Genomic DNA, 27,088 nt, shown 5'->3' on the forward strand with positions numbered 1-27,088 from the left:
CACAGAATCCGAAGCAGGCTCCAGCCTCTGAGCCGTTAACACAGAGCCTGATGCGGGGCAGGAACCCACAAACCGTGAGATCATGACCTGAGCTGAAGTCGGGTGCTTAACTGACTGAGCCACCCAGGCACCCCATCTCCTTCTCACTGATAGTCCAGAAAGCAAGGCTTCCATTGTAAGAATAGGGACGTGCTTTCCCAGTTCAAAGACTTTTAAAAACAATGTTAACATTTCATCATTGTAACAAACATGTTTTTATCGCCTTGAAATGGATTTGGGGAATCCTGCATCAAATCTTCATCTCTATATGACAAAGTAAAGAAGACAAACCTGAAACGCTTTCCTTGGAACAAACACTGCTACCTGCTATCCATAAAAGGACTTCAGTCCTGCAAAATGGACTCTGAGCTGTTGGCAAGATCTCTTTGAAGTCAGCGAGGATGATTATGTGATGGTGAGGACGTCTTGGGGAAACACTCGAAGTTCATTTACAGCAGTTTCCCAACGAACAACAATCAGAAAGAGATTTCTGGGAAGGGAGAAAACTGCACAGAAATTTTCTCTGGCAGGGAGCCTGGGTGGCTCAGTCGGTTAAGCGCTCCACTTCGGCTCAGGCTGTGATCTCAGTTTGTGAGTTCAAGACCTGCGTCTCTGGCTTGGGGCTGACAGCTCAGAGCCTGGAACCTGCTTCAAATTCTGTGTCTCCCTCTCTCTCTGCCCCTCCCCAACTCGTACTCCGTCTTTCCCTCTCAAAAATAAATAAAAGTTAAAAAGAAAAGAACTTTTCTCTGGCTTAATGATAAAACAATTGTCACTTTTCTTTCTTTCTTTTTTTTAAATTAAGATCAGGATGCTGAGGAGTGTGAAATTCTCTTCCTATGAAGATCAGTTTAGGAGCTGGTGACTCAACCAGAGGCGAGAAGACGTGAATACTGTTTTCTCCAATTATGTGAGAACACCTGGAAAAGGAGTTAATTGCATTCACCTTTCCTTCTGAATGCCGATTATAGTTGAACCAAAAAAGGAAGTCATAAACCTAGACATACAGATTTACATTTTTCGGGGTGCCTGGGTGGCTCCTATTCTTGATTTCGGCTCTGGTCATCATCTCACGGTTTGTGAGCTCGAGTGTCGCCACATCAGGCTCCTCGCTGAGCGTGGGGTCTACTTGGGATTCTCTCTCTCCCTCTCTCTGCCCCTCCCCGACACGTGCACGCACACATGCACGCGTAGTTCTCTCTCTCTCTCTCTCTCAAAAGAAATAAATAAACATTTTTAAACATTTTCATTTTCTCTAATCCATCTGAATTTAACTCTAGTCTCTTTCGTCTTTCTGTAGAAATACAATAAATAATGGGGTGCCCGGGTGGCTCAGTCAGTTAAGCGTCAGACTTCAGCTCAGGTCATGATCTCATGGTTCGTGGGTTAGAGCCCCGAGGGCTCTGGGCTGACAGGCTCAGAGCCTGGAGCCTGCTTGGGATTCTGTGTCTCCCTCTCTCTCTGTCCCTTCCCCTCTCGTGCTCTGTTTCTGTCTCTCTCTCTCTCTCTCTCTCAAAAATAAATAAACATTGAAAAAAAAAAGAAATATAATAAATAACAATGCTGCCTGTGAAGCACTTTGCACAGTGCCTGGGCCATAGTAAATAATTTGATATGTGATTACTGGAGATATCAGCCTGGAGAAAATGAGGAAGTCTCCCCAAGCATTATGACTTCTGTTCCCCTTTAGTGACTAAGGCCACCAAAGACAAAAAGAGTAATTGCAGCCCCAGGCCATGTTAGGCCCAGTAGAGCAGGTGTAAGCAAGACGGTGGGTGGAGACAAAGCTTATCCAGGGCTCTCTCTACACCCCCATATCCTTTTCTCAACTAAAATATCTCCCCATACCCCTTTCTCTCCCCCAAACTCCCCTCAAGCGTCCGTTGTCTACTCCAGATTTTTCTTACAGAGAAAAGAACACCCACTAGGAGGGTCATGGCTTCATTCCTCAGCCCTCTGTTGGTAAAGGAGAAGGTGGTGCTTTGATTTGAGGAAATGAAATTCTCTTTGTTTTTAAGGTTTATTTATTTATTTAGAGGGAGAAAGAGCACATCCTGGGGAGGGGTGGAGACAGAGGGAGAGAGACAGAGAGAGGGAGGACAGTGAATCCCAAGCAGGCTCCACACTGCCAGCACAGCGCCCGATGCAGGGCTTGAACTCATGAACCGCGAGATCGTGACCTGAGCTGAAACCGAGAGTTGGTGGCTTAACCGACTGAGCCACCCAGGCACCCGAGGAAATGAAATTCTCATGGTTATATTTTAAGCACGTTGGGGGTGTGACTGTGCCCAATACAATTCCATGTCACCCAGAGTCTCTCCTACACGAAGAGTCCTGCGAGAAAACACCAGCACTCCTTCTGTGCATCTTCACAGGGCCTGCTATGCACAGTTCTGGTCTAGTCACAAATTACTCTTTGTGTAAGAAAATCCTCAACATCCAGTGTAGATGGAGACAAGACTAGAGCTTCATAGTTTCTAAAATTCTCTTTAAAAGACCTGAGAGACCGTCGTCTCAAAAAGCATCCAAAATCCAGCAGTAAGGCACAGGAAGTGAGCCTGTTCCAAACTGGAAAGCAAAACGAAATGATCTTCCGGGCCAAAGAGTCTGACCTGAGAATCCCCTTCACCAGGCTGTCAGCCTTCATTTGAACTTCACCTTGATGCTTCTCTGCAAAGAAGCATTTCCTAGGTTGATTCAGACTCGTCGGCCTCACAAAAGTCACAGGACTCTCCTCTTTGCCAGGAGCTACATTCATCCCATGGAGCGTGAGGCTGATGACTGGCTTTCTTGCTGCATTTGTGCCAAAAGGCTGTGTCCCCAACCCATGTCTCCCTTTAGGGTATGCACTCAACTCTTCCACTTGACAAGGCAGAGAAACAACCAATCCCTCCCTCCTCAGGGATGAGGAAAAGGATGTATCCCACATGGGCCTCTGTAAAGGGACCTGATTAATTCAGGCAATATGTTCTGGGGCCATATAGGAACCCAGCCTCAGGAGTTAGTTCACCCGTGTCACCCTTTCTAGCCTCATTTTGCTTATGTTAACCTTCTCTGATGTCCTGATCCCCATCTGACTTGTATACACCTGACATCCAATAGCCAGTCTCTCTGGCTTCATTAGCCCTTTATTGACCTCCTTTTCTGGTGCAATTTTAGCTTTCTCCCACAAACACATATTCTGTATTTCTTTGCTCGCCCTATGCACTAAGACCGTAGGCTAATTACATTTCTACCACCAACACATCTCTCTTTCTTTTTCCATCCAGCTGCTCCATCTAGGGATGGAGTCAGTAAATTATGCCCAACAAAAATCCATTGTTATACTTAACAATGAGTTACTGATGGATTCCTATCAAATTCGGTAATAACAAAGGATGATCGCTATCTTGATTATTACTTAATATTCCACAATGTCCGTCTAGTGTAAAAGAGAGATAGATATACCATTGAGAAATTGAGACATGAATATTATCATTTTCAGTTAGGTGTTTGTATGCAGAAAATACAAACGAATCAACCAAGAACTGTTAAAATATCTGATAAAACTTGAGACTAAGACCTGAAATCATAAAACTGTTAGAGGAACACATAGGCAGTAAGCTCCTCGACATTGGTCTTGGGGATGATTTTTTGGATTTAACCCCAAAAGCAAAGGCAAAATTAAACAAGCGGGGACTATATGAAACTAAAAAGCTTTTGAATAGCAAAGGAAGCCGTCAACAAAATGGAAAGGCAGCCGACTGAATGGGAGAAAATATTTTCAAGTCACATATCTGATAAGGGGTTAACAGCCAAAATACACAAAGTATCCATGTAACTCAATAGCAAAAAAAAAAACAAAAAAAAAACAAAAAAAAAAACAAAAATAAACAACAAGAAAAAAAACCCATCCAATTAAAAAATGGACAGAAGACATATTTCCAAAGAAGAGATACAAATGGCCAACAGGTATGTGAAACATCACTAATCATCAGGGAAACGTAAATCAAAATCAAAATGAAATATCACCTCACATCCGTTAGAATGGCTGATATCAAAAAGACAAGAGATAACAAGTGTTGGAGAGGAAGTGGAGGAAAGAGAACCCTCGCACACTGCTGGGGGGGAACGCAGACTGGTGCAGCCGCTCTAGAAAACAGAATGGAGGTTCCTCAAAAAAACTAAAAATAGAACTACCCTACAATCCAGCAATTCCACTTCTGGGTATTTATCTGAAAGAAACAAAATCACAAATTCAAAAAGATACCTGCTCCTCTGTGTCCCCCCCAGCATTAGCCCCAATAGCCAAGACATGAAAACAACGTAAGTGTCCACTGATGTATGAATGGATAAAGAAAGTGTGAGGGGCGCCTGGGTGGCTCAGTTGGTTAGGCATCCGACTCTTCTTTTGGCTCAGGTCATGATCTCACGGCTTGTGGGTTCAAGCCCCGTATTGGGCTTGCTGCTCTCAGCACAGAGCCTGCTTCGGATCCTCTGTCCCCTTCCCTGCCCCTCCCCCACTCATGCTCGCGCCTGCTCTCTCAGAAATAAACGTTAAAAAAAATTAAAAAAGAAAATGTGATTATATATAACATATATGTTTTTATTTTTTTATTTATTTACTAAAATACTATTCAGACATGAAAAAGAATAAAATCTTTCCATTTACAACAACATGGATGGACTTTGAGGGCATTATGGTAAGTGAAATAAGCCAGAGAAAGACAAATGCCATATGGGCTCACTTACATGTGGAATCTTAAAAAAAGAAAGACAGGAAAAGAAAACTGAACTCATAGATACAGAGAACAGATTGGTGGTTGCCAGAGGCAAGGTGTAGGAAGCGGGTGTAATGAGTGAAGGGGGGTCAAAAGGTACAAAGAAACTTCCAGTTTTAAAATAAGTAAGTCATGAGGGTGTACTGCATGGCATGGTGACTATCGTTAACAATGCTCTATTGTATATTTGAAAGTGGCTAAGAGAATAAATCTTAAGAGTTCTTGTCACAAGAAAAAAATTTGTAACTATGAGTGGTGATGGATGTTGAACTTGACTTATTGGGGTGATCACCTCACCATACATACAAATATTGAATCATGTTGCACACCTGAAATCGATATAACGTTATATGCTGAGTATACGTCAATAAAAAAAAAAAGAGAGAGAGAGAGAGAGAGAGATCTGATAATTCCACATTTGGAAATCTATCAAGAAAGTGGTTGGATACAGTATTTATAAGTTCAATTGTTTCATCCTCAAAACATATCGGCGAACTGAAAGAAAGCAATCACAAATCAGCACGTATTGTACTCCCGTTTATATAGAATGTTCAGAATAGGTCAGTCCGTAGGGACAGAAAATAGGTTTGCAGTTGCCAGAGGTTTGGAGTGGGGAGGAAGAAAGGGGGAGTAATAGGGAGTGACTGCTAATAGGTACAATTTTTTTTGGGACATGATCAAACTGTTTTAAAATTAGATTATGGTGATGGTTGCATAACTCTGTATATGTACTATAGATCATCAAACTGTATGCTTTCAACGAGTCAATTTCATGCCATGTAAATTACACCTTAATAAAGCTGATTGGGGTGACTGGCTGGCTCAGTCAAAAGAGTGGCGACTCTTGATTTTGGGGTCATGAGTTCGAGCCCCACATTGGGTATAGAGAGTACTTAAAAAACTAAAAAACGTAAAAAACAAAATCAACAAATTCCATGTATACCAAAATACTCTTAAAACACAACAAAGAAGATTCCATATTCTAAAGATATAAAATATAATACTTAGGAATAACTTAGTTGTAAGAGAAAGAGATACAACCTGCATAAATAAAACTATAAAACTTTATTAAGATACATAAAGTAAGACATAAGTGAATCTAGAGATATGCTTGAATAGGAAGACTGGATATTATGATAAAATTTCTTTCAAAATTCATGAATAATTTCCAACCAGTTCGATTTTAATAAAAATGCCAACAGAGGCCATTTTGGAGTGGCAGTAAACAAAATTATTTTAAAGTTTACCTGGAGGAATAAAAAGGAAATGGAAAAACTCCTTGTTAATTCAAAAGCTAGTGACAGTCTCCTTCACTTTTGCAAGGGTTTTATAAGCTCCTACATCCCTTCATTAAAAATCCCTGCATTGGGGCACCTGGGTGGCTCAGTCGGTTAAGCGTCCGACTTCGGCTCAGGTCATGATCTCACAGTTTATGAGTTCGAGCCCCGCCTCGCGCTCTGTGCTGACAGCTCAGAGCCTGGAGCCTGTTTCAGATTCTGTGTCTCTCTCTCTCTCTCTGCCCCTCCCCTGCTCATGCTCTGTCTCTCTCTGCCTCAAAAATAAATAAACATTAAAAAAATAAAAAATAAAAAAAAATCCCTGCATTAAATCCCTATGTGTTTGAAATACCTAGTTTGTTTTTTATCTGAATCTGAGCTCATACATTTCCAAAACCAAAAATAAGTAAATAAGGTCTAAGTTTTAGAAAAATATTTTCTTTCATTCGCAAATGAAGTACTGTTATATCACACAAGAGATTGTTTCAAAAGTTAAGTAGAAGGGCACCTGGGTGGCTCAGTCCGTTAAGCGTCCGACTTCGGCTCAGGTCATGATCTCATGGTTAGTGAGTTCGAGCCCCGTGTCGGGCTCTGTGCTGACAGCTCAGAGCCTGGAGCCTGCTTTGAATTCTGTGTTCCCTTTCTCTCTGCCCCTCCCCCACTCATGCTCGTGCTCTCTCTCTCCCTCTCAAAAAATAAATAAACATTAAAAAAAAAAAGTTAAGTAGATTTAAAAACTTTCTCCATAGCGGAAAAGGGAATGTACCTGTGTATCCTTAACTGGTCTCCAGAGGGCAGTAGAGTCATTTATACTTAACTAAAGTTACCTCAACCAAAGTGTTTACTTTGATTTTTTTTCCCCCAATACTCTTCTGTTTTTTTCTTATGAATGAGCCTTAACAAACTGGGTGGCCAGGATTAGGAAGACTGTCTGAGGTCATGGATCAAAGTAATGACAACAAGCCAAAGGGAAGACTCAAATAATCACTTTGATGTCATTACAATAATTCTCTAATTCGATAAGCCAACTAACTACAATTAATATTGTTGCCTAAGTATATTTAATCAGCATGTGTTCATGAATATACGACATTTGATAATTTCAAGGCTTTCTACTTTTAGAAGTACAAGACGTATATATAGTGATAGTCACTTATTCTGTCATATTTTTTTAACTTTCTTTCTTTATTTTTATTAATCTCTACACCCAATGTGGGGCTCAAACTCACAACCCCAAGATCAAGAGTCACATGCTCTTCCAACGGAGCCAGCCAAGCACCCCATTCGGCCATATTTTTTGAGCATTTGATACGCTAGAAGTATATCAGTGTCCCAGAAATTGCTGAAGACACAAAAAATTAGGAAAGCACGTTCAAAAAAACCCATAGGGTTCTGACTTACTCTCCTACTGTAAACAACAAAAATTCTGGAGAAGATACGCGAAATGCATCTAGAAGCTGACAAAGTAAGGAATACTTTAGGCCAAATGAAGTGAATGCAAAATTCCACAGAAGTATGCCGCACACTGAAGCTGGCTTTCACTCTAGGGAGTTGCTAACCCAGGTAAACATGAACTTTGGCTTACACCTCTTTGCAGGACACACAGAAGAGACATCGCGTAGGTCCTCCTCGAAGTGGTCATTCTAAATAATAGGAGACCATCTCTTCAAGGTAGAGACACCAAAGGCCACTCTCCTTCAGTGTGAGAACAAACCAGAACCACCTTGAACTCTGTACCCGCTCCCAGTCAACTACAAGTGAAATTGCTTCCTGTCTGGAAACTTGGCACGAAGTGCAGAGAATGGGGGAAAAAAAATCTCTTCTGAGTTTTGTAAGCACAAGATGAAAGATGACCTATATAAATTCATACACCTGGGTGGTCTAAAATGTCTCAAGTTAAAGTCAGATTAAAGTGGTCACGGACCCAGGAATCTCACAAAAGCAAACACGAATCTTCTCTACAGAAACTACTTCTGTCCTAGGCTTCAAGGAATTCCCACAGAAATGTAAGTTCAGAGTCAAAAATCATAAAATCCAGGGGTGCCTGGGTGGCTCAGTCTCCCGGGTGACCGGCTTCAGCTCAGGTCGTGATCTCATGGTCTGTGGGTTCGAACCCTGCGTCGGGCTCTGTACTGACAGCTCAGAGCCAGGAGCCTGCTTCGGATTCTGTGTCTCCCTCTCTTGCTTTTCCTCTCCCCCTTGTGTTCTATCAAAAATAAATAAACATTAAAATTTTTTTTTTAAAAATCATAAAACCCAAAAGTAAATGACACATCACATGTGACAGCCAGCACTTATCAGACCCTCCATGATGGAAATGGTGAAACACAGAATATAAATCAAGTATATTCCAATACGTTTAGAAAGATAACTGGGCTAAAATTATCAGCAAAGAGCAAGGGTCATAAAAAAATAACCAATAATCAAGCACAGAGTGTCAAATAGAATTCGTACTCATAAAAAACATTATAAATAATATTTAAAAACTCGATGAAATGGCTAAAACAGTAATACGAAAAAAGTGGGCTTAAAATATGGTATTATAATTTTTATATGAGAACAATATATATTATTAAGCCTTTATTCCAACATATTTTTAAGTTTCAATCAAATAGACAAGACCCTAGACAAATATCTCATTATATCTGAATCAAAAGGAATAGGAAACCAGATAGTCTTATAATCACTAAGGAAATTGAGGAATCCAAAAGATGTCAATTAATCAATCAATCTGTCCAGGCTCTGATGAATGTAGATTTAAAATACCCTAAGCAAAATATTAATACACTAAGATCAACAACCATTTTTTCCAAAAGCCGTATCATGGCCAAGTTGGACTTAGACAAATAAAGTAAGGTTGATGTAACACTTAAAAAAAAGTAATTAATTGATTTCACCACATTAATAGATTGAGGGAAAAATCATATGGCCTCGCAGTAGACTCATAAAACCCACACTTTATAAAACTGAAATGTATCCATGATTTTTTAATAGTCTCTTTAAAATAGCCTGGTAGGGGCGCCTGGGTGGCGCAGTCGGTTAAGCGTCCGACTTCAGCCAGGTCACGATCTCGCGGTCCGGGAGTTCGAGCCCCGTGTTGGGCTCTGGGCTGATGGCTCGGAGCCTGGAGCCTGTTTCCGATTCTGTGTCTCCCTCTCTCTCTGCCCCTTCCCCGTTCATGCTCTGTCTCTCTCTGTCCCAAAAATAAATAAACGTTGAAAAAAAAATTAAAAAAAAATAGCCTGGTAATGTAGAAAGTATTATGTGTGATGTTGAAACATTAGATTCATTCTCTATAAGATTAGATATAAAATAAAGATGCTTGCTTTTAATAACTTTTATTAATTATAGTGGCTGCACCACCAGTGAAGTAAAGAAAGATAAATGAATGAATGAAGAAATGGTATAAGGATGAAAAATATAGTAACAAATATGTAATTCCTCTCAATTAATATAACTGTTTATATACAAAGTCCTGAAAATGCTATGGACGAATTATTAAAATAAGTTCGAGAATCTTTTTAATGTTTATTTTTGAGACAGAAAGAGAGAGAGAGGTAGAGAGAGAGAGGGAGACAGAGGATCTGAAGCAGGCTCTGTGCTGACAGCAGAGAGCTGATGCAGGGCTCAAATGCATGAACTGAGATCGTGACCTGAGCCGAAGTTGGACTCGTAACGGACTGAGTCACCCAGACGCCCCCAAAAGTCTAAGAATTTAATGATGGTCATTACAAAATCAATGCATATGAATCAATTGCATTTCTCTACCCCAGTAATAAACAGTCAGAAAATGTAGTTTTGAAAAGGTACTTTGCTGTATCTTCAAGAAAAGTATTTTGGAATAAATGCAGGAAAAGTGTTGCGGGGTCATGGAGCGCTGATGGTCGAGAAAGAATTCTTGGGACATTGTGTGGTGCGGCAAAGTTTAAGTAGCACCGGGACAGGACCCGTGGGCAGAAAGGACTGCACTTCTGCAGCTGGTGATCATATGCTCGGTGCTCAAGGGGAAGGGGGTGTGCAAGGAATATGAGATCACGAATGTCTTCTTCGAATTTCTACCTGTAAAACCACTTTTTGCAAGATTTCTCTGGTGCTTCTCCTTCAGTTGCTATTAACTATCAGTGAGATTTAGAGGCAGTCATAAGACCATCTGGGAATGCAGCGACCAGCACATATTTGATCCTTATCGAAAATATGCGGGCCATAGGTCAGCCTTCTCGGCTAAAGGTGAAAAACGTTCTGCTTCCATCTCTCATCAAAACTGCCGGTCGACCTTTTGAATATAATTGTAAAATTGTATTTTAAAATGTGAAAAAAAGCTAAGTCAATACTGTACTGTAAAAGCTAAGTCAATAATACTGTACTGTATTATGCACAGTCCTGATTGACTCAATATAGGCAAGGTATCACAGGAACATATTTGGTCCTTGTCCCTGGTTCCCGGCACCTAAAGCTCTTAAAACTTCTGGTAAGAGAAACATGGACATCTGTTGTTGTTGTTGTTTTTAAATTTATTTATTTTGAGAGAGAGACAGCAAGCATGTGAGAGCCAGCGAGGGCCAGAGAGAGAGGGATAGAGACAGACAATCCCAAACAGGCTCCACACTGTCAGCACAGAGCCAGACGCGGGGCTCAAACTCATGAACCGTGAGATCGTGACCTGAGCCGAAACCAAGAGTCGGATGCTTAACCCACGGAGCCACCTGGGCGCCCCAGAAGCGTGTTGTTCTAATGAGGCCACTCTTGGGAGGCCCCTAAATAGCTTCAGGATGAAGGCTGGTTGCCAGAAAGATCAAGCCTTGATTAGAAGCTTCCGACTTTGGGCTCTATCTTCCCACCTCTGGGAGGGGACAGTGGCTGGAGACTGAGTAAATAGCTAATGATTTATTCAATCGTGCCTACCCGATGAGATCTCTATTAGAAACCCAAATGAGCGCACTCAAAGAGCTTGTTGGTTGGTGAACACAACTAGAAGCTGGGAAGGTGATGCCTGTGGAGAGGTCATGGAAGCTTCGTGCTGGGCATCTGAGGGCGAGCCGAATTTGCCCCCCCCAAAATATGCCTCTTTGGTATAAGGATTATTTTAGGCTGATTTCCTTTCAAAAACAGCAGTTTTGCAAACTGAGGAGTTACTCTTTTGTCAGGACATGGACAAGGGACTAGACATAGAAGATATGAAAGAGACATGTATAAGGAAAACCTTCATTTGTAAAGGTGTCTTCCCTCTGGGCCAGAAAGAGGATGATTAAAACCCTAGAAATGCTTATCGATGGACGAGAGGAGGATGGAAATCTGCATAACAGTCAGAGACTTGTCTACTGTGCTTTGCCTGATAACCTCAGAACTGGCTCCCTCCCCCCCCCCCCCCCCCCCCCGCCGGAGATAGTGTTTAAGGTGGTGGCTTGGGCCAGTTTGTGGAGTTACTCAGTTTTCCTGCCCCCCCCCCCATGTCACTAAGTTCTGTTTGTTTTTCTTCTGTTAATCTGTCACTCATGGGGGGGGGGGAGGGGTCGAGGGCTCAGTTAAGAACCTAGAAGGGAAGAAGGAAAGTTATTTTTGCTCCCTGACACATCTTTTCCATTTGGCTTTTTGGGTTGTGTCCTTTATAATAAACTGGTGACTAGAAGTAAGGTGCTTTCCTGAGCTCTGGGAGTCCCATGAAATTACCAAACCTTAGCAAGATAGGGCAGGAGAGGGAATACCCACTTTATAGCCAGCGGGTCAGAAGTACTGGGGCTTGCGACTGGCATCTGAAAAGGAACAGTATTGTGGGATGGAACCCTTTACCTGTGGGGTCTGCACTAGCTATGGATAGTTGGTGTCAGAACTGAATCAAATTCTTGGACGATGAAGGTCCCCAGAATATGCCAATTTGACATGATTATTCTGAGTTGAAGGCAACTGAGGAACAGCAGGTGCAGGAAAAGTGCTAAAAACAGCATAAAGCTCCTTTTGTCAAGGAAATTGACATTTACAAAGGAAATTTCCATTTGTAAAGGTGTCTCCCACTTCCGGACCAGGAAGCGGACCCTTACTCAGCAGCTCTGAGGAATGGAGACTTGAATCTGTATAACAATCTTAGTAAATGATCCTTGCTTATCAAACTCTCCCTAGTCACCTGCCCATAACTTACCACTCTCCTCCCTCAAAAGCCCCAAATCCCTTTTCTTTTGTTTAGCCTCTCCAGACTTTATTGCCTTCTGGGAGGGTTTATAAGCCCCCAAATTCTGGCGGCCTCCTTAAGCCACATTTCTTTGTGAATTTGCATGCATAGTGATGTGGGGAACAAAGGCAAAGGAAAAAAAAAATTAAATTTCCTTACAACTTACAGCCCTTCGACAAGTCCTTGAGACCCGGCAGAGTGACCTTCCTCTAGGAACTCAACTACCTCAATGTTAATACTTTGCTCGGGGCAAAAGGCAATCTTAGCTTAACATTATCCCGACTTCCAGAATCCTGGAAGTCTCCTTTAACATGTAGAAATTCCTTTGGAAACTTCCTTTATCTCTACCCTCCCAAGATATATGTTAGCAATCATCCTCTAAGTATATGTGCCACTGATATATACCTGAAGGGTCTCATGACTAAGGTTTTATTAGACAGTAATAAATGACCTTTTCCTAACAACAGCTAGCCCCTCAAGGTCCTGGAGACCTTGCTTCCAGAATTCCTTAGAGAGTTACACTATCCCTAACCCTTTCCCAACTTGAAAGTATATAATCATCCACCCGTCACAACTCCAGGGCGGCTCTTTCTGTCCATGGGTCCTGTCTCTGTGCTTTAATAAAACCACTGAAGATATCTCAAGAATTCTGTCTTGACCGTTCGCGTCGAACCCCAACATCTCCATATTACATAGCATTTAATTAAATCTGTTTTTCTCTCCTGTTAATCTTTTTTTTTTTTTTAATTTTTTTTTCAACGTGTTTTATTTATTTTTGGGACAGAGAGAGACAGAGCATGAACGGGGGAAGGGCAGAGAGAGAGGGAGACACAGAATCGGAAACAGGCTCCAGGCTCCGAGCCATCAGCCCAGAGCCTGACGCGGGGCTCGAACTCACGGACCGTGAGATCGTGACCTGGCTGAAGTCGGACGCTTAACCGACTGCGCCACCCAGGCACCCCCCCCCCTTTTTTTTTATGCTTATTTGTTTTTGAGAGAGAGCGCGCGCGAGAGCTGGGGAGGGGCAGAGAGAGACAATCCCAAGCAGGCTCCATACAGTCAGCTCAGAGCCAGATCTGCCTCTAACTCACAAACCATTGAGATCATGACCTGAGCCAAAATCAAGTCAGACGCTTAAGTGACTGAACCACCCAGGTGCCCCTAATCTGTCTTTTATCAGTTTGATTTTTGCCATCTCACTCGATAAAAAAAAAAAAGAAAAAGTTTTTCCTCCTCTATGACATCCTGTTGGTGTCAGGGTTTGGAAAAGTCTGCAAATTTTGTGTCAGGAGGGAAAAAAAAAATCTAACTATAGGAAAATATGCATCCCCCCCCCCCCCCCCGCCAAAGGGTCTATAGTTTTCATGCAAACCCAAAACAATTTTCAATGAGTTTATTCGTACAATATGTCACGAAACACATTATTTAATGTATATGGAGGGACACAGAGCATTCAGTCCATTTCTGTAGAAGAAAATGAGATACCTTATCTTACCAAATACCTAAAATTACATGTAAATTGTAGTGGTACTGATGAAGAAGCCAAAGGCAAGCTAACGCCCGCAACTACCAACCCTCCTGCCCCTGCCCCCCGCCCCCCCACCTAGGTGAAATATGTGTGATATTCCTCAGGCATGCCTGGCTGCCCAAGAACAAAGAAAAGGAAAGGAAACAAATGATGAACTGATAAAGATCACAGCCATGCAGAACAGGAGTCTCCATCAGTTTAAAATATTTTAGTAAATTACAAGAAAAAGGCAATTTTATCAATAGCTTAAATCTCCGGAAACCTATGGACTCAGTGTCCTGGAACCCCGACATCACCCTCCTTCCACAGTGATATGGGAACAAAGGCAAGAAGGAAATGACTAGATAAAATTAAGTTTCTTTATTACCTGCAGCCCATTGACAAATACTTGAGGCTGGCAGAGTAGAACGTTTCTCCAGGAACTGTCTTAATGTTAATGCTTTGCTAGATGGAAAAACAATCTTAGCTTGACAATTGCTAGGCTTCCAGTATCCCCTGAGTTTTCTTTAGCATATGAAAATTCCTTTGGAAACTTCCCCTTGACTTTACCTCCTCCAGCTCCTGAGTATATAATCAGTCTTCCCCCCCCCCCCCCGTAGCCCCAGGGCAGTGCTTTTCGTTCCACCGGTCCTGTCCCCATGCTTTAATAAAATCACTTTTTGCACCAAAGATGTCTCCAAGAATTCTTTCTTGGCCATCAGCTCTGAACCTCCATCACCCCAAAAGCTCATCACTTATGGGGAAAAATGAATCCCTGCTTTTCAAACCAATACTAAAAATCAATTCTAGCAGATTAAACACCTGAATGTAAAAGGCAAAAATATAAAAATTTTAAAAGACTTTAAGATGTTGCAGCGTTTTTAAAACAAAACATAGAATGTGGAAACAATGAGGAAAAGAGAAAGTTTGACTACATTCAAAAAGTTTGCCGGGGGGGGCGGGGGTGGGCATCAAAAAACACCATAAAAAGGCTGGAAAGACAAAGAAGTGGGAAGATATTTGTAACATACAACAAATAAAAATGAGTTCATAATATGTTTTTAAAAACTGTGAAAATTAATAAAGGGAAATCTCACTAGAATGGAGACGGGAGGTTGGGGGTGGGGGAAGGGGGTGTGGCTTTCATGCCTCAGTCTCACTGGTGGTGCCCATCAATTGCAAATCAAACGGGAAAAGGCGGGACTTTGTAAACGGGTACTATTTTACTATCCTGGCAGGAGGCAGGAATGCTTCCTCTCCAGCCCTCCCTCCCTGGCTTCCCGTGCCTCCTCCCTCCCCCCTGCCTCCCCCCCCAATAAACCAATCTTTTGCCCATAAAATAACTGGTAGTTTGATTTTTTTTTTTAATTTTCTTAACATTTATTTATTTATTATTGAGAGAGAGAAACACACCGTGAGCAGGGGAGGGGCAGAGAGAGAGGGAGACACAGAATCGGAAGCAGGCTCCAGGCTCTGAGCTGTCAGCACAGAGCCTGATGCGGGGCTCGAACCCACAGACCGCGAGATCAAGACCTGAGACGAAGTCAGAAGCTTAACCGACTGAGCCACCCAGGCACCCCTGATTTTTTAATTTAACGAAACACTCCTATTAATCAATGAGAAAACAAATACCAATACAAAATTAATTTAAACAGGCATCTCAGAGAACAAGAAAACTGAATGATGTGAAAAATTATGAAGTCTCAGTGAAGAAGTAGAAGTATTTTTATAAACTGCTGAAGGGAATGTCTTTTATTACAATCAGTTTATTTTTTACATTTTTTAGTCTTTTAATTTTTTTAATGTTTATTTTTGAGAGAGAGACAGAGAGAGAGAGAGAGAGAGAGAGAGAGAGAGAGAGAGAGAGTGCAAGCAGGGGAGGGGGAGAGAGAGAGGGAGACACAGAATCCTAAGCAGGCTCCAGGCTCCGAGCCATCAGCACAGAGCCCGATGCGGGGCTCGAACCCACGAACCCGGAGATCATGACCTGAGCTGAAACCAAGGGCTGGATGCTTAACCAACTGAACCGCCCAGGTGCCCCAATTGCAATCAGTTTAGAAGACTGTTTGGCATTGTCTAATAAGTAGGAAAATACACATATATTCTACCTAAGAATTCCACTCTGAGGAATAGACTTTAAGGGCACTCTTCTTGCACATTTGCACCAGATATGGTATAAGATTTTTTTAAAAACAAAACTGTAATTACGGCAAAAAAAAGTATTACCATGATAGATAAGAATATTGTGGCATTATGTTATAGAATATTATATAGCAGTGACAGTCAATGGATGATAGATATACATAGCGAGAAGTGTAAATCTCAGGGACATAATTTCAGAACAAAAGTATAAAAATATATACACATACAATAGTATATATAATATACAATTACATATAGAGAGTTCAAAATGTAGGTCTTAATAATTCATTTGGAAATATACACTGAAGTGCAAACAATAAAGATGGGGGATTATTAAGCACAAAATTTATGATTATGGTTACCTCTGGGCATGGAAAGCAGTAGGGGGGGGGCCTGGGGAAGGATATACACAGGGCATCAAAGATACTGTTACATCTTTTTCCTTAAGTAGAGCAGTTGTTACATGGGTATTTGCTGTGCCATGATCTCCTATGTGATTACATTTTATAAAAATTCTTTCGTTTCTATTCAAAACTTAATAAAGGTAACTTAAAAATGATACTTATACAGTCAGGTAGTTTATATCAAAGTTACGCCAACTAGATATTTATATGTCAGAAGTTAATCGCCTGCAAGTTAAATAAGACCCAACAGATTTAAAACATAAAACAGATTTAAAACAACAGATCAAAAAAAATTTTGTTTAATGCACAATATTTTCCAATTTTCTCTTCTCTCTCTCTCTCTCTCTCTCTCTCACTTCCTCCACCTTGATTCAGCTTGTGGTCATGTCTCTGCTTTCATTAATAAAGAAACATTAAAAAAAAAAAAAAAAAAAGTAACGTGACCCGTCATCCAACCAGCTGTTCAAGCCAAAAAGCTAAGAACTACCCATGATTTCTCCGTGTTGCTCCCCTCGCACACTGAATTCACTGGTGAATCTTGTTGGCTCTCCCTCTAAAATATATCCCAAATTCATCCACTTCGTCTATCTCCATTGCTACTGTCCTATTCCAAGCCATCGTCATCACTTACAGAGATTACTAAAACAACCTTCCGTTCTTCTTGTTTCCATCCTTGCCTTCCTATAATCCTTTTTCTTCCCAGAAACCTTAGGAATCTTAAAAAAAATAATAAAATGCAGAGAGACAGAGCACAAGTGGGGGAGGGGCAAAGAGAGAAGGAGACACAGAATCCGAAGCAGGCTCCAGGCTCTGAGCTGTCAGCACAGAGCCCAATGCGGGGCTCGAACCCACGAACCGCGAGATCATGACCTGAGCCGAAGTCGGACGCTCAACCGACTGAGCCACCCAGGCGCCCCATAGATAACATTTTTATATAGACTCTATAGCTGATATATCTGTATTTCTACCTTTTTCTCTGTATATTTCTCTGTGATCTAGCAATTCTACTCCAGTATATGCCCAACAGAAATGCTTTCATATGTGCATTTAAAGATACATACAAGAGGGGCTCTTGGCTGGCTCAGTTGATAGAGCATCTGACTCTTGATTTCGGGGTTGTGGGTTCGAGCCCACATGTGGAGATTACGTGAAAAAAATAAAATCTAAAAACTAAGAGGCACATACAAGAATGTTCATAGCAGCACCATACCTTTAACAGGCAAATACTGGGAACAACTCAAATGTCCATCCACAATAGAATGGGTCCACTATACATCATACAATTCATACAACTCTAGTCATACAGTGGAACAATGTACAGCAATGAGGAAGAACAAACTGTTGCTATGGCAACAGTATGGATAAACCTTACAAATGGAAGGTTCAGTGATAGAGGCCAGACACAAAGAAGCAAGTGTCCTATGGTTGTATTTACAGTAAAATCCAAACACAGGCAAAACAAATCCATGTGACAGAAGTCAGATCACGGTAACATTTGGAGAGGTGGTATGGTGTCGGCATACCTTAACATCCTACGTCCTAATTCTTGATCTAGGCAGTGATGATCTGGGTATGTTCATTTTGTTTAACAAAAATTTGAATTGTACACTTGTAATCTGTGTTCTTTTTTTTTTTAATTTTTAAATAATGTTTCTTTGTGAAAGAGAGAGAGAGAGAGGGAGAGACAACGAGTGGGGGAGGGGCAGAGAGAGAGAGAGAGAGGGAGACACAGAACCCAAAGCAGGCTTCAAGCTGTTGGACACTTAACCAACTGAGCCACCCAGGCACCCCACAATCTGTGTACTTTTATGTGGGTGAGTTACACTTCAATTAAAAGTTTACTTTTTAAAAGCCCTGCCTATAAGTTCTTCTTGCCAAAAGGCATAAAACTTGAACATGAATCTAATCAAGATTTTAGAGCTAAATTCTATAGGAAATATGGAAAACAGAGGAACAAGTGACACATCCCTTTAAGAAGCAAACTAACAGGGGCGCCTGGGTGGCGCAGTCGGTTAAGCATCCGACTTCAGCCAGGTGATGGCTCAGAGCCTGGAGCCTGTTTCCGATTCTGTGTCTCCCTCTCTCTCTGCCCCTCCCCCGTTCATGCTCTGTCTCTCTCTGTCCCAAAAATAAATAAACGTTGAAAAAAAAATTAATAAAAAAAGAAGCAAACTAACAAATATGGAACGTGGGACATTTGGAAAGACAACGGCCTTATTATGGAACGTGGGACATTTGGAAAGACAACGGCCTTATTTGTTGTTATTTGTTGCAAAAGTCAATGTCAAGGGAAAGAAAGAAAGAAGAGAAAGGGAGGGGGGAAAAGAAATGTATTGCAACTGAAATGATACTTCTTTTACTACAAAGTAGTACAAGTTATAAAAAATGGAAGCATGACTGTTATAAAAATACAGAGACTTCAATTTAAAAAGTGTTTTCTTTTTCTCCCTCATTCTCCAGACATTCTGCACATGCTACAATATTGTGTTGTTCTGCCTCTTTTTTTGTTTCAATTAAAATATATCTTCATAGTAGTACATATGAATTTACCTTAATTTAAATGGCTGGGTATTTTTCTATCATTTGTATATTAAGTAGTATTATTCCAATATTTTTTTTTAATTTTTTTTAACGTTTATTCATTTTTGAGACAGAGAGAGACAGAGCATGAATGGGGGAAGGTCAGAGACAGAGGGAGACACAGAATCTGAAACAGGCTCCAGGCTCTGAGCTGTCAGCACAGAGCCCGACGCGGGGCTCGAACTCACGGACCGCGAGATCATGACCTGAGCCAAAGTCGGACGCCCAACCGACAGCCACCCAGGCGCCCCATTCCAATATTTTCTATTAAAAAGTAAATTATAATGCAGCTAGTCATTGTATATGTATTTGTCTCTATTTCAACTGGTGGAATAGATTCCCCTAGAAGTGGGATAGCTTGATCAAAATAAATGTACATTTGAATTTTTATTAGAATTTGCTAAATTTCTTCCAAACGGGTGGTACCAATATATGCTTCTACAATATATGTGCTTGTACATTCACCCACATGTTGCCAACAGCAGATCATATCAATCTTTTATTTTTTTACAGTTTTTGTTTTGTTTTGTTTGGGGGGGGAGGGGAGAGAGAATCTCAAGCAGGCTCCACGGTCAGCATAGAGCCTGACATGGGGCTCAATCTCACGACTATGTGATAATGACCTGAGCCACAATCAGGAGCTAGATGCTCAACCGACTCAGCCACCCAGGTGCCCCTCAATCTTTCACATTTCTGCCAATCTGATAGACGAAAGCAGTATTTTTTGCTTCATTTGCATTTGTTTGATTTTTAATAAGGCTGAGCATTTTTTATAAGTCTGTTGGCCATTTGGATATTTTTATTTTAACAGCTTTTGAACATATTTTGCTTCGTTTTCTACTGGGCTATTCAGCATTATCTGAATGATTGGTAGGAGGCCTCAATACGTTAGGAATGTTAATATGTTATTTGCATAGGTTATTTGCACCTACTCTCCCAGGTCTTCATTTGTCTTCCAACTACTTTTTCTTGCTTTTGTTATGCAGAGTTTTTCATTTTATGCCTACTTTTATTTTCCTTTATGGTCTCTGTGGAAAGATTCATGCTCAGAAAGCCCTTCCCATTTATCTATTCATGTATTTATTCTTTCAACGTATGTTTGTCCAGCATCTGCTACATGCCTCTAGGTATGAAGCCGAGACAGCTGCCCTCCCAAAGCATAAAGTCTGGCTGGGTGAAGCAGAACTCTCATAAGTAAACAAACGTGAAGAAGACAGTTGTCGCCAGGGGAACTGCTCTGAAGGCCACAGAATGGGATGATGGAGTAGGGAGAGATTGGCATAGAAGATCTCGCCTGGGTGGTGGTAGTCACAGGAAGCCTGAGGAGGCACCTTTTGAACTACAAGATGAACATGAGCGACAGATGGTTCCAGGCATTAGCCCCGAGGCAGGAAAGTACTTGGCAGGGTTGAGGGTATGAAAGCTACAGCAGAATGAACCTGGAGAGCCAACGGGGCAGGGTCACCCAAGGCCTGGAAGGCATAGACCAAGCACGGGAGCTTGGACTCCACCTTGAACTCTAAAAGGCACTATGGGCAGGGTGGGAGCCGGGCGGCTCAGTCAGTTAAGCACGGGACTCTTGAAATCGGAGAGTCGTGATCTCACCGTTTGTGAGTTCGAGCCACACTTGGGCCCTGTGCTGACAGTGTGGAGCCTGCTTGAGATTGTCTCTCTCCCTCTCTCTCTGCCCCTCCCCCATCTGCACAAGCTCGCTCTCTCTCAAAATAAATACATATTAAAAATAATAATAATAATTTTAAAAAGGCCATAGGAGGGTTTTATGAAAGAGGACCAAAGCAGTAGCCTGCATTTTTCAAATATATCTACTTTTTTATGATGAAACATATGCCAAAGTAGAGACAATTATAATAGCCTGTTACACACTTATCTACCCGTTTTGTGCTTACATATTTTTATGGGAATCCTATACATCTTGCCATTGATCCCTGACCACTTCCAGTTCATCTCTAATAATTAAAGGTTTCTTTCCTTCTTCTTAAGAAAATTTTTAAAATGTTTTATTTATTTGTTTATTTATTTACTATTTTTGAGAGAGACAGAGTGCGGGCAGGGACGCGGCAGAGAGAGAAGGAGACACAGCATTCGAAGCAGGCTCCAGGCTCTGAGCTGTCAGCAGAGAGCCCGATGCAGAGCTTGAACTCACCAGCTGTGAGATCATGACCTGAGCTGAAGTCAGACGCTGACTGAGCCACCCAGGCGCCTCCTCCTCCTCCTTCTTTTTTTTTTTTTTCCTACAGAATCATAATGCCACCATCACACTAACAAAATTGACGAAGGGTTTCTTAATGTCATTTAACAGCCAGTCCATATTAAAATTTCTCCAACTTTTCTGACAGTTGGTTTGTTCAAATCAGGATTCTAACGAGCCCAACAGATTGCATTTAGTGAGATGTCGTCTCTTTAATGCTTTTAATCTAGAGCAGAACTTGGTTCTTTTTGTCCCTCCCTCCACTATCCAACATTCTGCCTTAAACCACAGATAGTGCCCTTCTTCCATCCTTCCCTCTTTCTCATTCTTCCTTCTGTCTCTCTTCAAGAAACATTTATTAAAATCCAAGCACAGTGCTGGGCACTGAGGAAACTCCTCACGGTTTCTGTCTTCCTAGATGGTATATCTACCTGAGTCTCCGTTTCTCCAATGTGCTATTAACACTGTTACAGGAGTAACCAACCCGAAGGGTACAAAGGCACCTCTCTTTCTCCTGCGCAGAAAATCCAAGCATTTCCCATTTTCTGTGGAACCACGTTAGAGACATAGATGGGAATTGGGGTCCCAGCTCCACTGCTGACCAGCTCTGTGGCTTTGGGTAAGTTGCTTAATGGAGCCATGCCTCCGTTTCCCCGGTTAGCCAAGGAGGATCCTACTGCCCACTTCAAATACTTATATCATACAGTTGAACCAGCAAAAGATACTTGGACTTCATCTCTGGGCACCACGTTTTGGATGAGCCCAAGAGCATAGGCTCTTTGGTAGCAGCGTAATTTGCCTTCTAATTCGCAAGAGCACTAGGTTAGAATATGAGCCTGTGACATGGTTCCTATTATTACCACTTTAGGAAGTGAGGATTCGATTTGGGGCCCCAGTTCTTGCTACTTGCTCATGTGAAGACCGAATAAAACAATGTATCTAAACACCTTTGCCTGGTGCCTGTCACAAAGAAAGCACTCAGTAAGGCACTGTTCTTTTACTATTGTCAACACACATAGAAAAATAAAATAAATAACTGAAATATACCTGTGCGAACTTTCATGAATTCTCCTGTTACTTAGTTTCACAGAATGTTGCTGGGTAACCTCTGGCTGGTGCAACCCAGGAACTGAATTTTTAATTTGATTTCAACTTCATTTTTAATAGCCACATATGGCTCCTAGCTACCATGTAGGGCAATGAAACGGTCAGTGACCGACCAGGTCCTACTTGCCTTTTCACATGCTATGGGACGTGGGAAGCCAGTTTGCCTAACCAGTTTTGCCTCCCCAGTAATCTTCCTTGAGGCAGCAAAACTTCTCTTTTCCATTTGGGTAAACCCTGTCCTCAGTATCATCTCCTGAGATGCATAGGTCACTCTGGCTTGGCTTGCGGTGGGGGCGGGGGAGAATCACTAGGCCAGATTGGTCAGGGTCAGCCTTGAGACTCTTGTAGGAACTATTTAGAAAGAGATGCTCTAAGGTTGCTCTGGGGGGAAGAAGATCTGCCTGGAAATTAAACCTTCAGAGAAGAAGGCAGAAGCAGGGGATGGACGGTTGCTCGATAACATTATTTGAGCACCTAGATCCAGCTTTTCCTGAAGTCATTACTATCATCACACTGTTCAGTTACATGAACCAATAAATTCTTTTAACTAATGCCAGTGTAATTAGCTATGTGTATAACTTGCCACTGTAAACATTCTGACTAATATACACTATGCTGTCTACTTGGAATCCCTTTGCATTTCTTGTCTACAAACTGAAAGCTTACTTTAAAACCTACCACAGGGGCGCCTGGGTGGCTCAGTGGGTTAAGCGTCCGACTTCGGCTCAGGTCACGATCTCACGGTCCGTGAGTTCGAGCCCCGCGTCGGGCTCTGTGCTGACAGCTCGGAGCCTGGAGCCTGTTTCACATTCTGTGTCTCCCTCTCTCTCTGACCCTCCCCTGTTCATGCTCTGTCTCTCTCTGTCTCAAAAATAAATAAACCTCAAAAAAAAAAAAATTTAAAACCTACCACAAATATCACCTCCTCTGTGAAGCCTTCCCAAAGCACAAAGGCAGAAATAATTGTTCCCTTTGTGGAATTTACATAACTCCTGTTACGTGTTTTTCTCTGCACTGAACAAAGTATATTATGGTTTAGTTTATAATCTTCCTCCATTTACCCCTCTTCCATCTCTGAAATGTCAGTGTCCAGCATATCTCAGCACACAGCATTCACTCAACATGTAAATCGAAGATGAATTTATTTGACTTTAAGTTATCATAGCCTAGGGGCACCTGAGTGGCTCAGTCAGTTACGCATCTGACTTCGGCTCAGGTCATGATCGTGCGGTTCGTGGGTTTCAGCCCCACATCGGGCTCTCTGCCGTCAGCTTGGAGCCTGGAGCCTGGAGCCTGCTTTGGGTTCTGTGTCTCCCTCTCTCTCTCTGCCCCTCCCCGGCTATCGCTCGCGTGCTCTCTCTCTAAAATAAATGAACATTAAAAAAATAAAATATTAAGTTGTTATATAGCCTAATATTTTATGCAGTTTGTTGCTGCCTTTATTTTTTAAAATAAGTATTTTATTACGGTGAACTATATGAAATTGCCGATATTTGACATTTCGGGCTCCAAAAGTGGCAATTTCATATTGTCCAACATAATAAATATTGATAATCATTATAGATATCCTAAGGGCACTTTATTGTATCTGAAGTCCACAGTCAGTGGACAGAAAGATACAAGCCTGAATGCTAAGATGATAAAAGAGAAGAAAAAATTTACCAGGACCAAGGACTGTCATGAATATGTGAAAATGTTTATTTATTTATGTGTTTTTAAAGGTTTATTTATTTATTTTGAGAGAGAGAGAGACGGTGTGAGCAGGGAAGGGGCAGAGAGAGAGGGAGAGAGAGAATCCTGAGCAGGCTCCGTGCGGCCAACGCAAAGCCTGTTGTCGGGCTTGAACCCACGAACCGTGAGATCGTGGCCTGGCTCAAAACCGACAGTCGGACACTTAACCGACTCGGGTACAGTTGTAAGGGCCTCACAGGGATCAATTCACTTCATCTTCGTAACAAGCCTAGGAGGCAGGTATTGCTATGATCCCCAATGGACACATGAGGAAACGGAGGCAGAGGGGTTCAGTATTTTGCCTCGGGTCGCCGAACGATTAAGAGACAGAGCCAGGATTCTAACCCAAGTAGCCTGACTGCAGGGTCCTTGTTCTGGAACACACATTACGCTAACTCTTACCCATGATGCTCCATTGTGCTGGCAGAACTCTGTCACCCGTGCAACAAATGTAATTCAGAAACTGCTCACTGATGGGAGTGCAAGGAAGCCGTCCCCTCTATTTACTGCTGCAGAATACATCTTCCCAAATGTAGCGGCACGAAACCACAACTGTTCCTCGTGCTCACGGGCTCTGTGAGTCAGGGGGTTAAGACAGGCACAGGGGGATGGCTTGTCTCTGCTCCATACTGCCCGGGACCTCAGACGGAAGGACGAAGTGGCCGGGGGCCGCGTGACTGGGGAGTTGAGCCCAGGTGGACCTAGTGTCCACACGTGGGTCCTCCGAAAACCTGGGCCTCTCGCGGCTCGGCAGCTGGATTCGGAGAGGGTGAAGCCGGAGAAAACATTCCAAGGGTAGAAGGATGGAGCTTCAAGGCTTCTCTGGACCTGGTCTCTGAGCTGGCGTCACTGCCCTCACCTTGGCTACAGACAAGCAAGGCACTGAGGCCAGCCCAGGTTCAAGGAGGGGGAGTCAGGCTCCTGCTCCTCCTCTCCGTTGAAGAGGGGCGAGGTAACACTGCACGTGAGTGGGACACCGTCCCAGCCACTTTAGCAAACGACTGGTGCCGCGTCAGAGAGGCTGCTGACAGAGCAGTAGGTCCAGCTGTAGGTTACGGAACAGGCAGCCAACAGCGGCTTGAACAGCAAGAGGGGTAATTGTGTCTGGAAACGGAAGGGCCAAGGGGCAGAGCGAGTCCGGGGCTATTTAGTGGTTCAGTGATGTCATCCAGGAGCCCAGCGCTTTCCATCTTTTCACTCTGCCACCTGTACGTCGCACATCCAAAGTGTCTCAGTCCTTCATTGTCGGTTGGCCGCGGCAATCCCGAGCATCAGAAGGAGGCAACGCGTCAAGCAAAGACAACGAAGGGTATTTCTTCCCACGGGTGGCTTTACGCGCCCAAGAATAACCTCGGAGCCCACTTAGCTTCAGCTCACGTTGGTCGGGGACCTGACCTTGCCCGTGTTCCCGCCGTATCTGGAAAGGGCGCAGGGAAAGAAAGGGCCCAGCATTTGGGCCCCTTAATACTGTGAAGAGAAGTGAGAAGCGTTTCCGCTAATAAAAAAAGGAAGAGTGAGAATCACTCCTGAGTCACCAGTGTCTGCCACGAATGTGGGCAGCCGTCCACCTGTTTAGCAGATATTAGCTGATCGCTAACCACACATCGGGCCTGCTCAGAGGCAGGCAGAGCAGTGAGTAAGACACAGCATCCCTGCCCTCCTAAGGCTTGCAGTCTGGTGTGGACCAGAACACGGAACGAGCAGTTATAATTAAGTACAAATGTGGCAAGTGTCAAGGAAAACAATGCATGTAATCAACGCACAGTTTGCCACAATAAAAATATTTCTTCCGGAGGTTTATTGACAGGAAAGACAAGGTTCCAGTTATAAAATCTAAAAGAAGCACAAGGTCCTTCCTAAGCCTGCAGGGTAAGCACGGAAAACGAGGAGTTTTCCCAGTATGGAGGAGAATGCAGCACCGTGCCTGGCGAATAGATGAGTCCTCATCAAAAGAAAAGTGACTCGACCGAGAGTCAGAGACGATTCATCGGGATTTACCACAGACCCAGTGAACCCTCAGAGACTAGCCAGCCTTCCCTCCAACTGCACGCTCACCAAACAAACCTTGGATTATTCCCTCACGTACCCGCATACCAGGATGGAATTTTCCAGCGTCTGCAAAGTTACATCTGTCACCGTAAAGTGTCATTTTGGTCAATTTAATGTGCGTGTGAACCGTGACCTGAAAACTGAGCAAACAGCTCTTCAAAGCCAAAACCACGGACGGGGACCCCACAGTGAGCCCCACTCTGTGCGATCCCAGGACGTGACGCTGGCCTGGTCCGTGACGGCGCTAAAAACCCACCTTGTACGTTCCTTTGATAACAGCTATGGCATCAGCCAACTGCTGATTGTAGCATTTTCTTATGATGTCCTCATTCTGCAAACCAAAAAATAAATACAATGAGCACCATAATGTAGCTTCAAATATAGCTCTCACACCTACTAAGGGACTCCATATAAAACCATCGTTCAGATCATCACAAATCTTGTGAACGCTTCAATTTGCAACCATTTCTCCTACACTAAAGCTATTACACTGCAGTCAATTTTTACTTACACTTAACCAAAGGCAATAGAGAGCTCACATGGATAAAATAAATACAGATCATCTGAGCATGTTCTTTCGCTTTACGTATCTTTTTAGTGTCTTCCTGGAACTGCTTTGAAAAGTAATAAAATCTACTTATGATTCATATCTTGCCCTGGTCCTTATACCTTTTGAATAGGATATGCTCATAGAAAGAAAGCTAGAGCCACTAATCCATCAACCAGAGTGATTTTCTGATTAATCGAATCACTTGACCACTGTTTTGGATAACAATGAAAGATAGTACGTTAAAAAAAACCTCACAAATCTTGATTTTGATGTCAATTCTGATTCCAGCAGGGAGTGCAAACAACGATTAGGTTTTAGAGTCAGACAGAATTGGATTTCAATATCATTGTGCCGCTTTCAATCTGTCTGACCTGAAGCAGGTTACCTGACCTTGGCATCTCAGTTTCCTTATCTGTAGATTAGGGGTGATCAGGTTTCATTTAAGCATTGACTTAAGGAGGAAACACATTTAAAAGGCTTAGTGTGGGGCACTTGGGTGGCTCAGTCGGTTGAGCGTCCGACTTCAGCTCGGGTCATGATCTCGTGCTTCATGGGTTCCAGCCCCGCGTC

At 42.6% G+C, this 27,088-nt stretch overlaps 1 protein-coding gene across 4 annotated transcripts in view; it reads right to left on the bottom strand.

The window, feature by feature from the left end:
* CB4H10orf67 (chromosome B4 C10orf67 homolog) overlaps positions 1-27,088 on the bottom strand; it is a 168,833-nt gene that overhangs the window by 116,376 nt on the left and 25,369 nt on the right. For all 4 annotated transcript variants that reach the window (XM_019834072.3, XM_023256424.2, XM_019834070.3 and 1 more), the window contains exon 4: positions 26,225-26,299. In XM_019834072.3, coding sequence (XP_019689631.2) covers positions 26,225-26,299 — 75 coding nt within the window. The remainder of the gene's footprint in view (positions 1-26,224; positions 26,300-27,088) is intronic.

This window comes from Felis catus, chromosome B4 (assembly GCF_018350175.1).
Source record: "Felis catus isolate Fca126 chromosome B4, F.catus_Fca126_mat1.0, whole genome shotgun sequence".
In the NCBI taxonomy this organism is placed as follows: Eukaryota; Metazoa; Chordata; class Mammalia; order Carnivora; family Felidae; genus Felis; species Felis catus.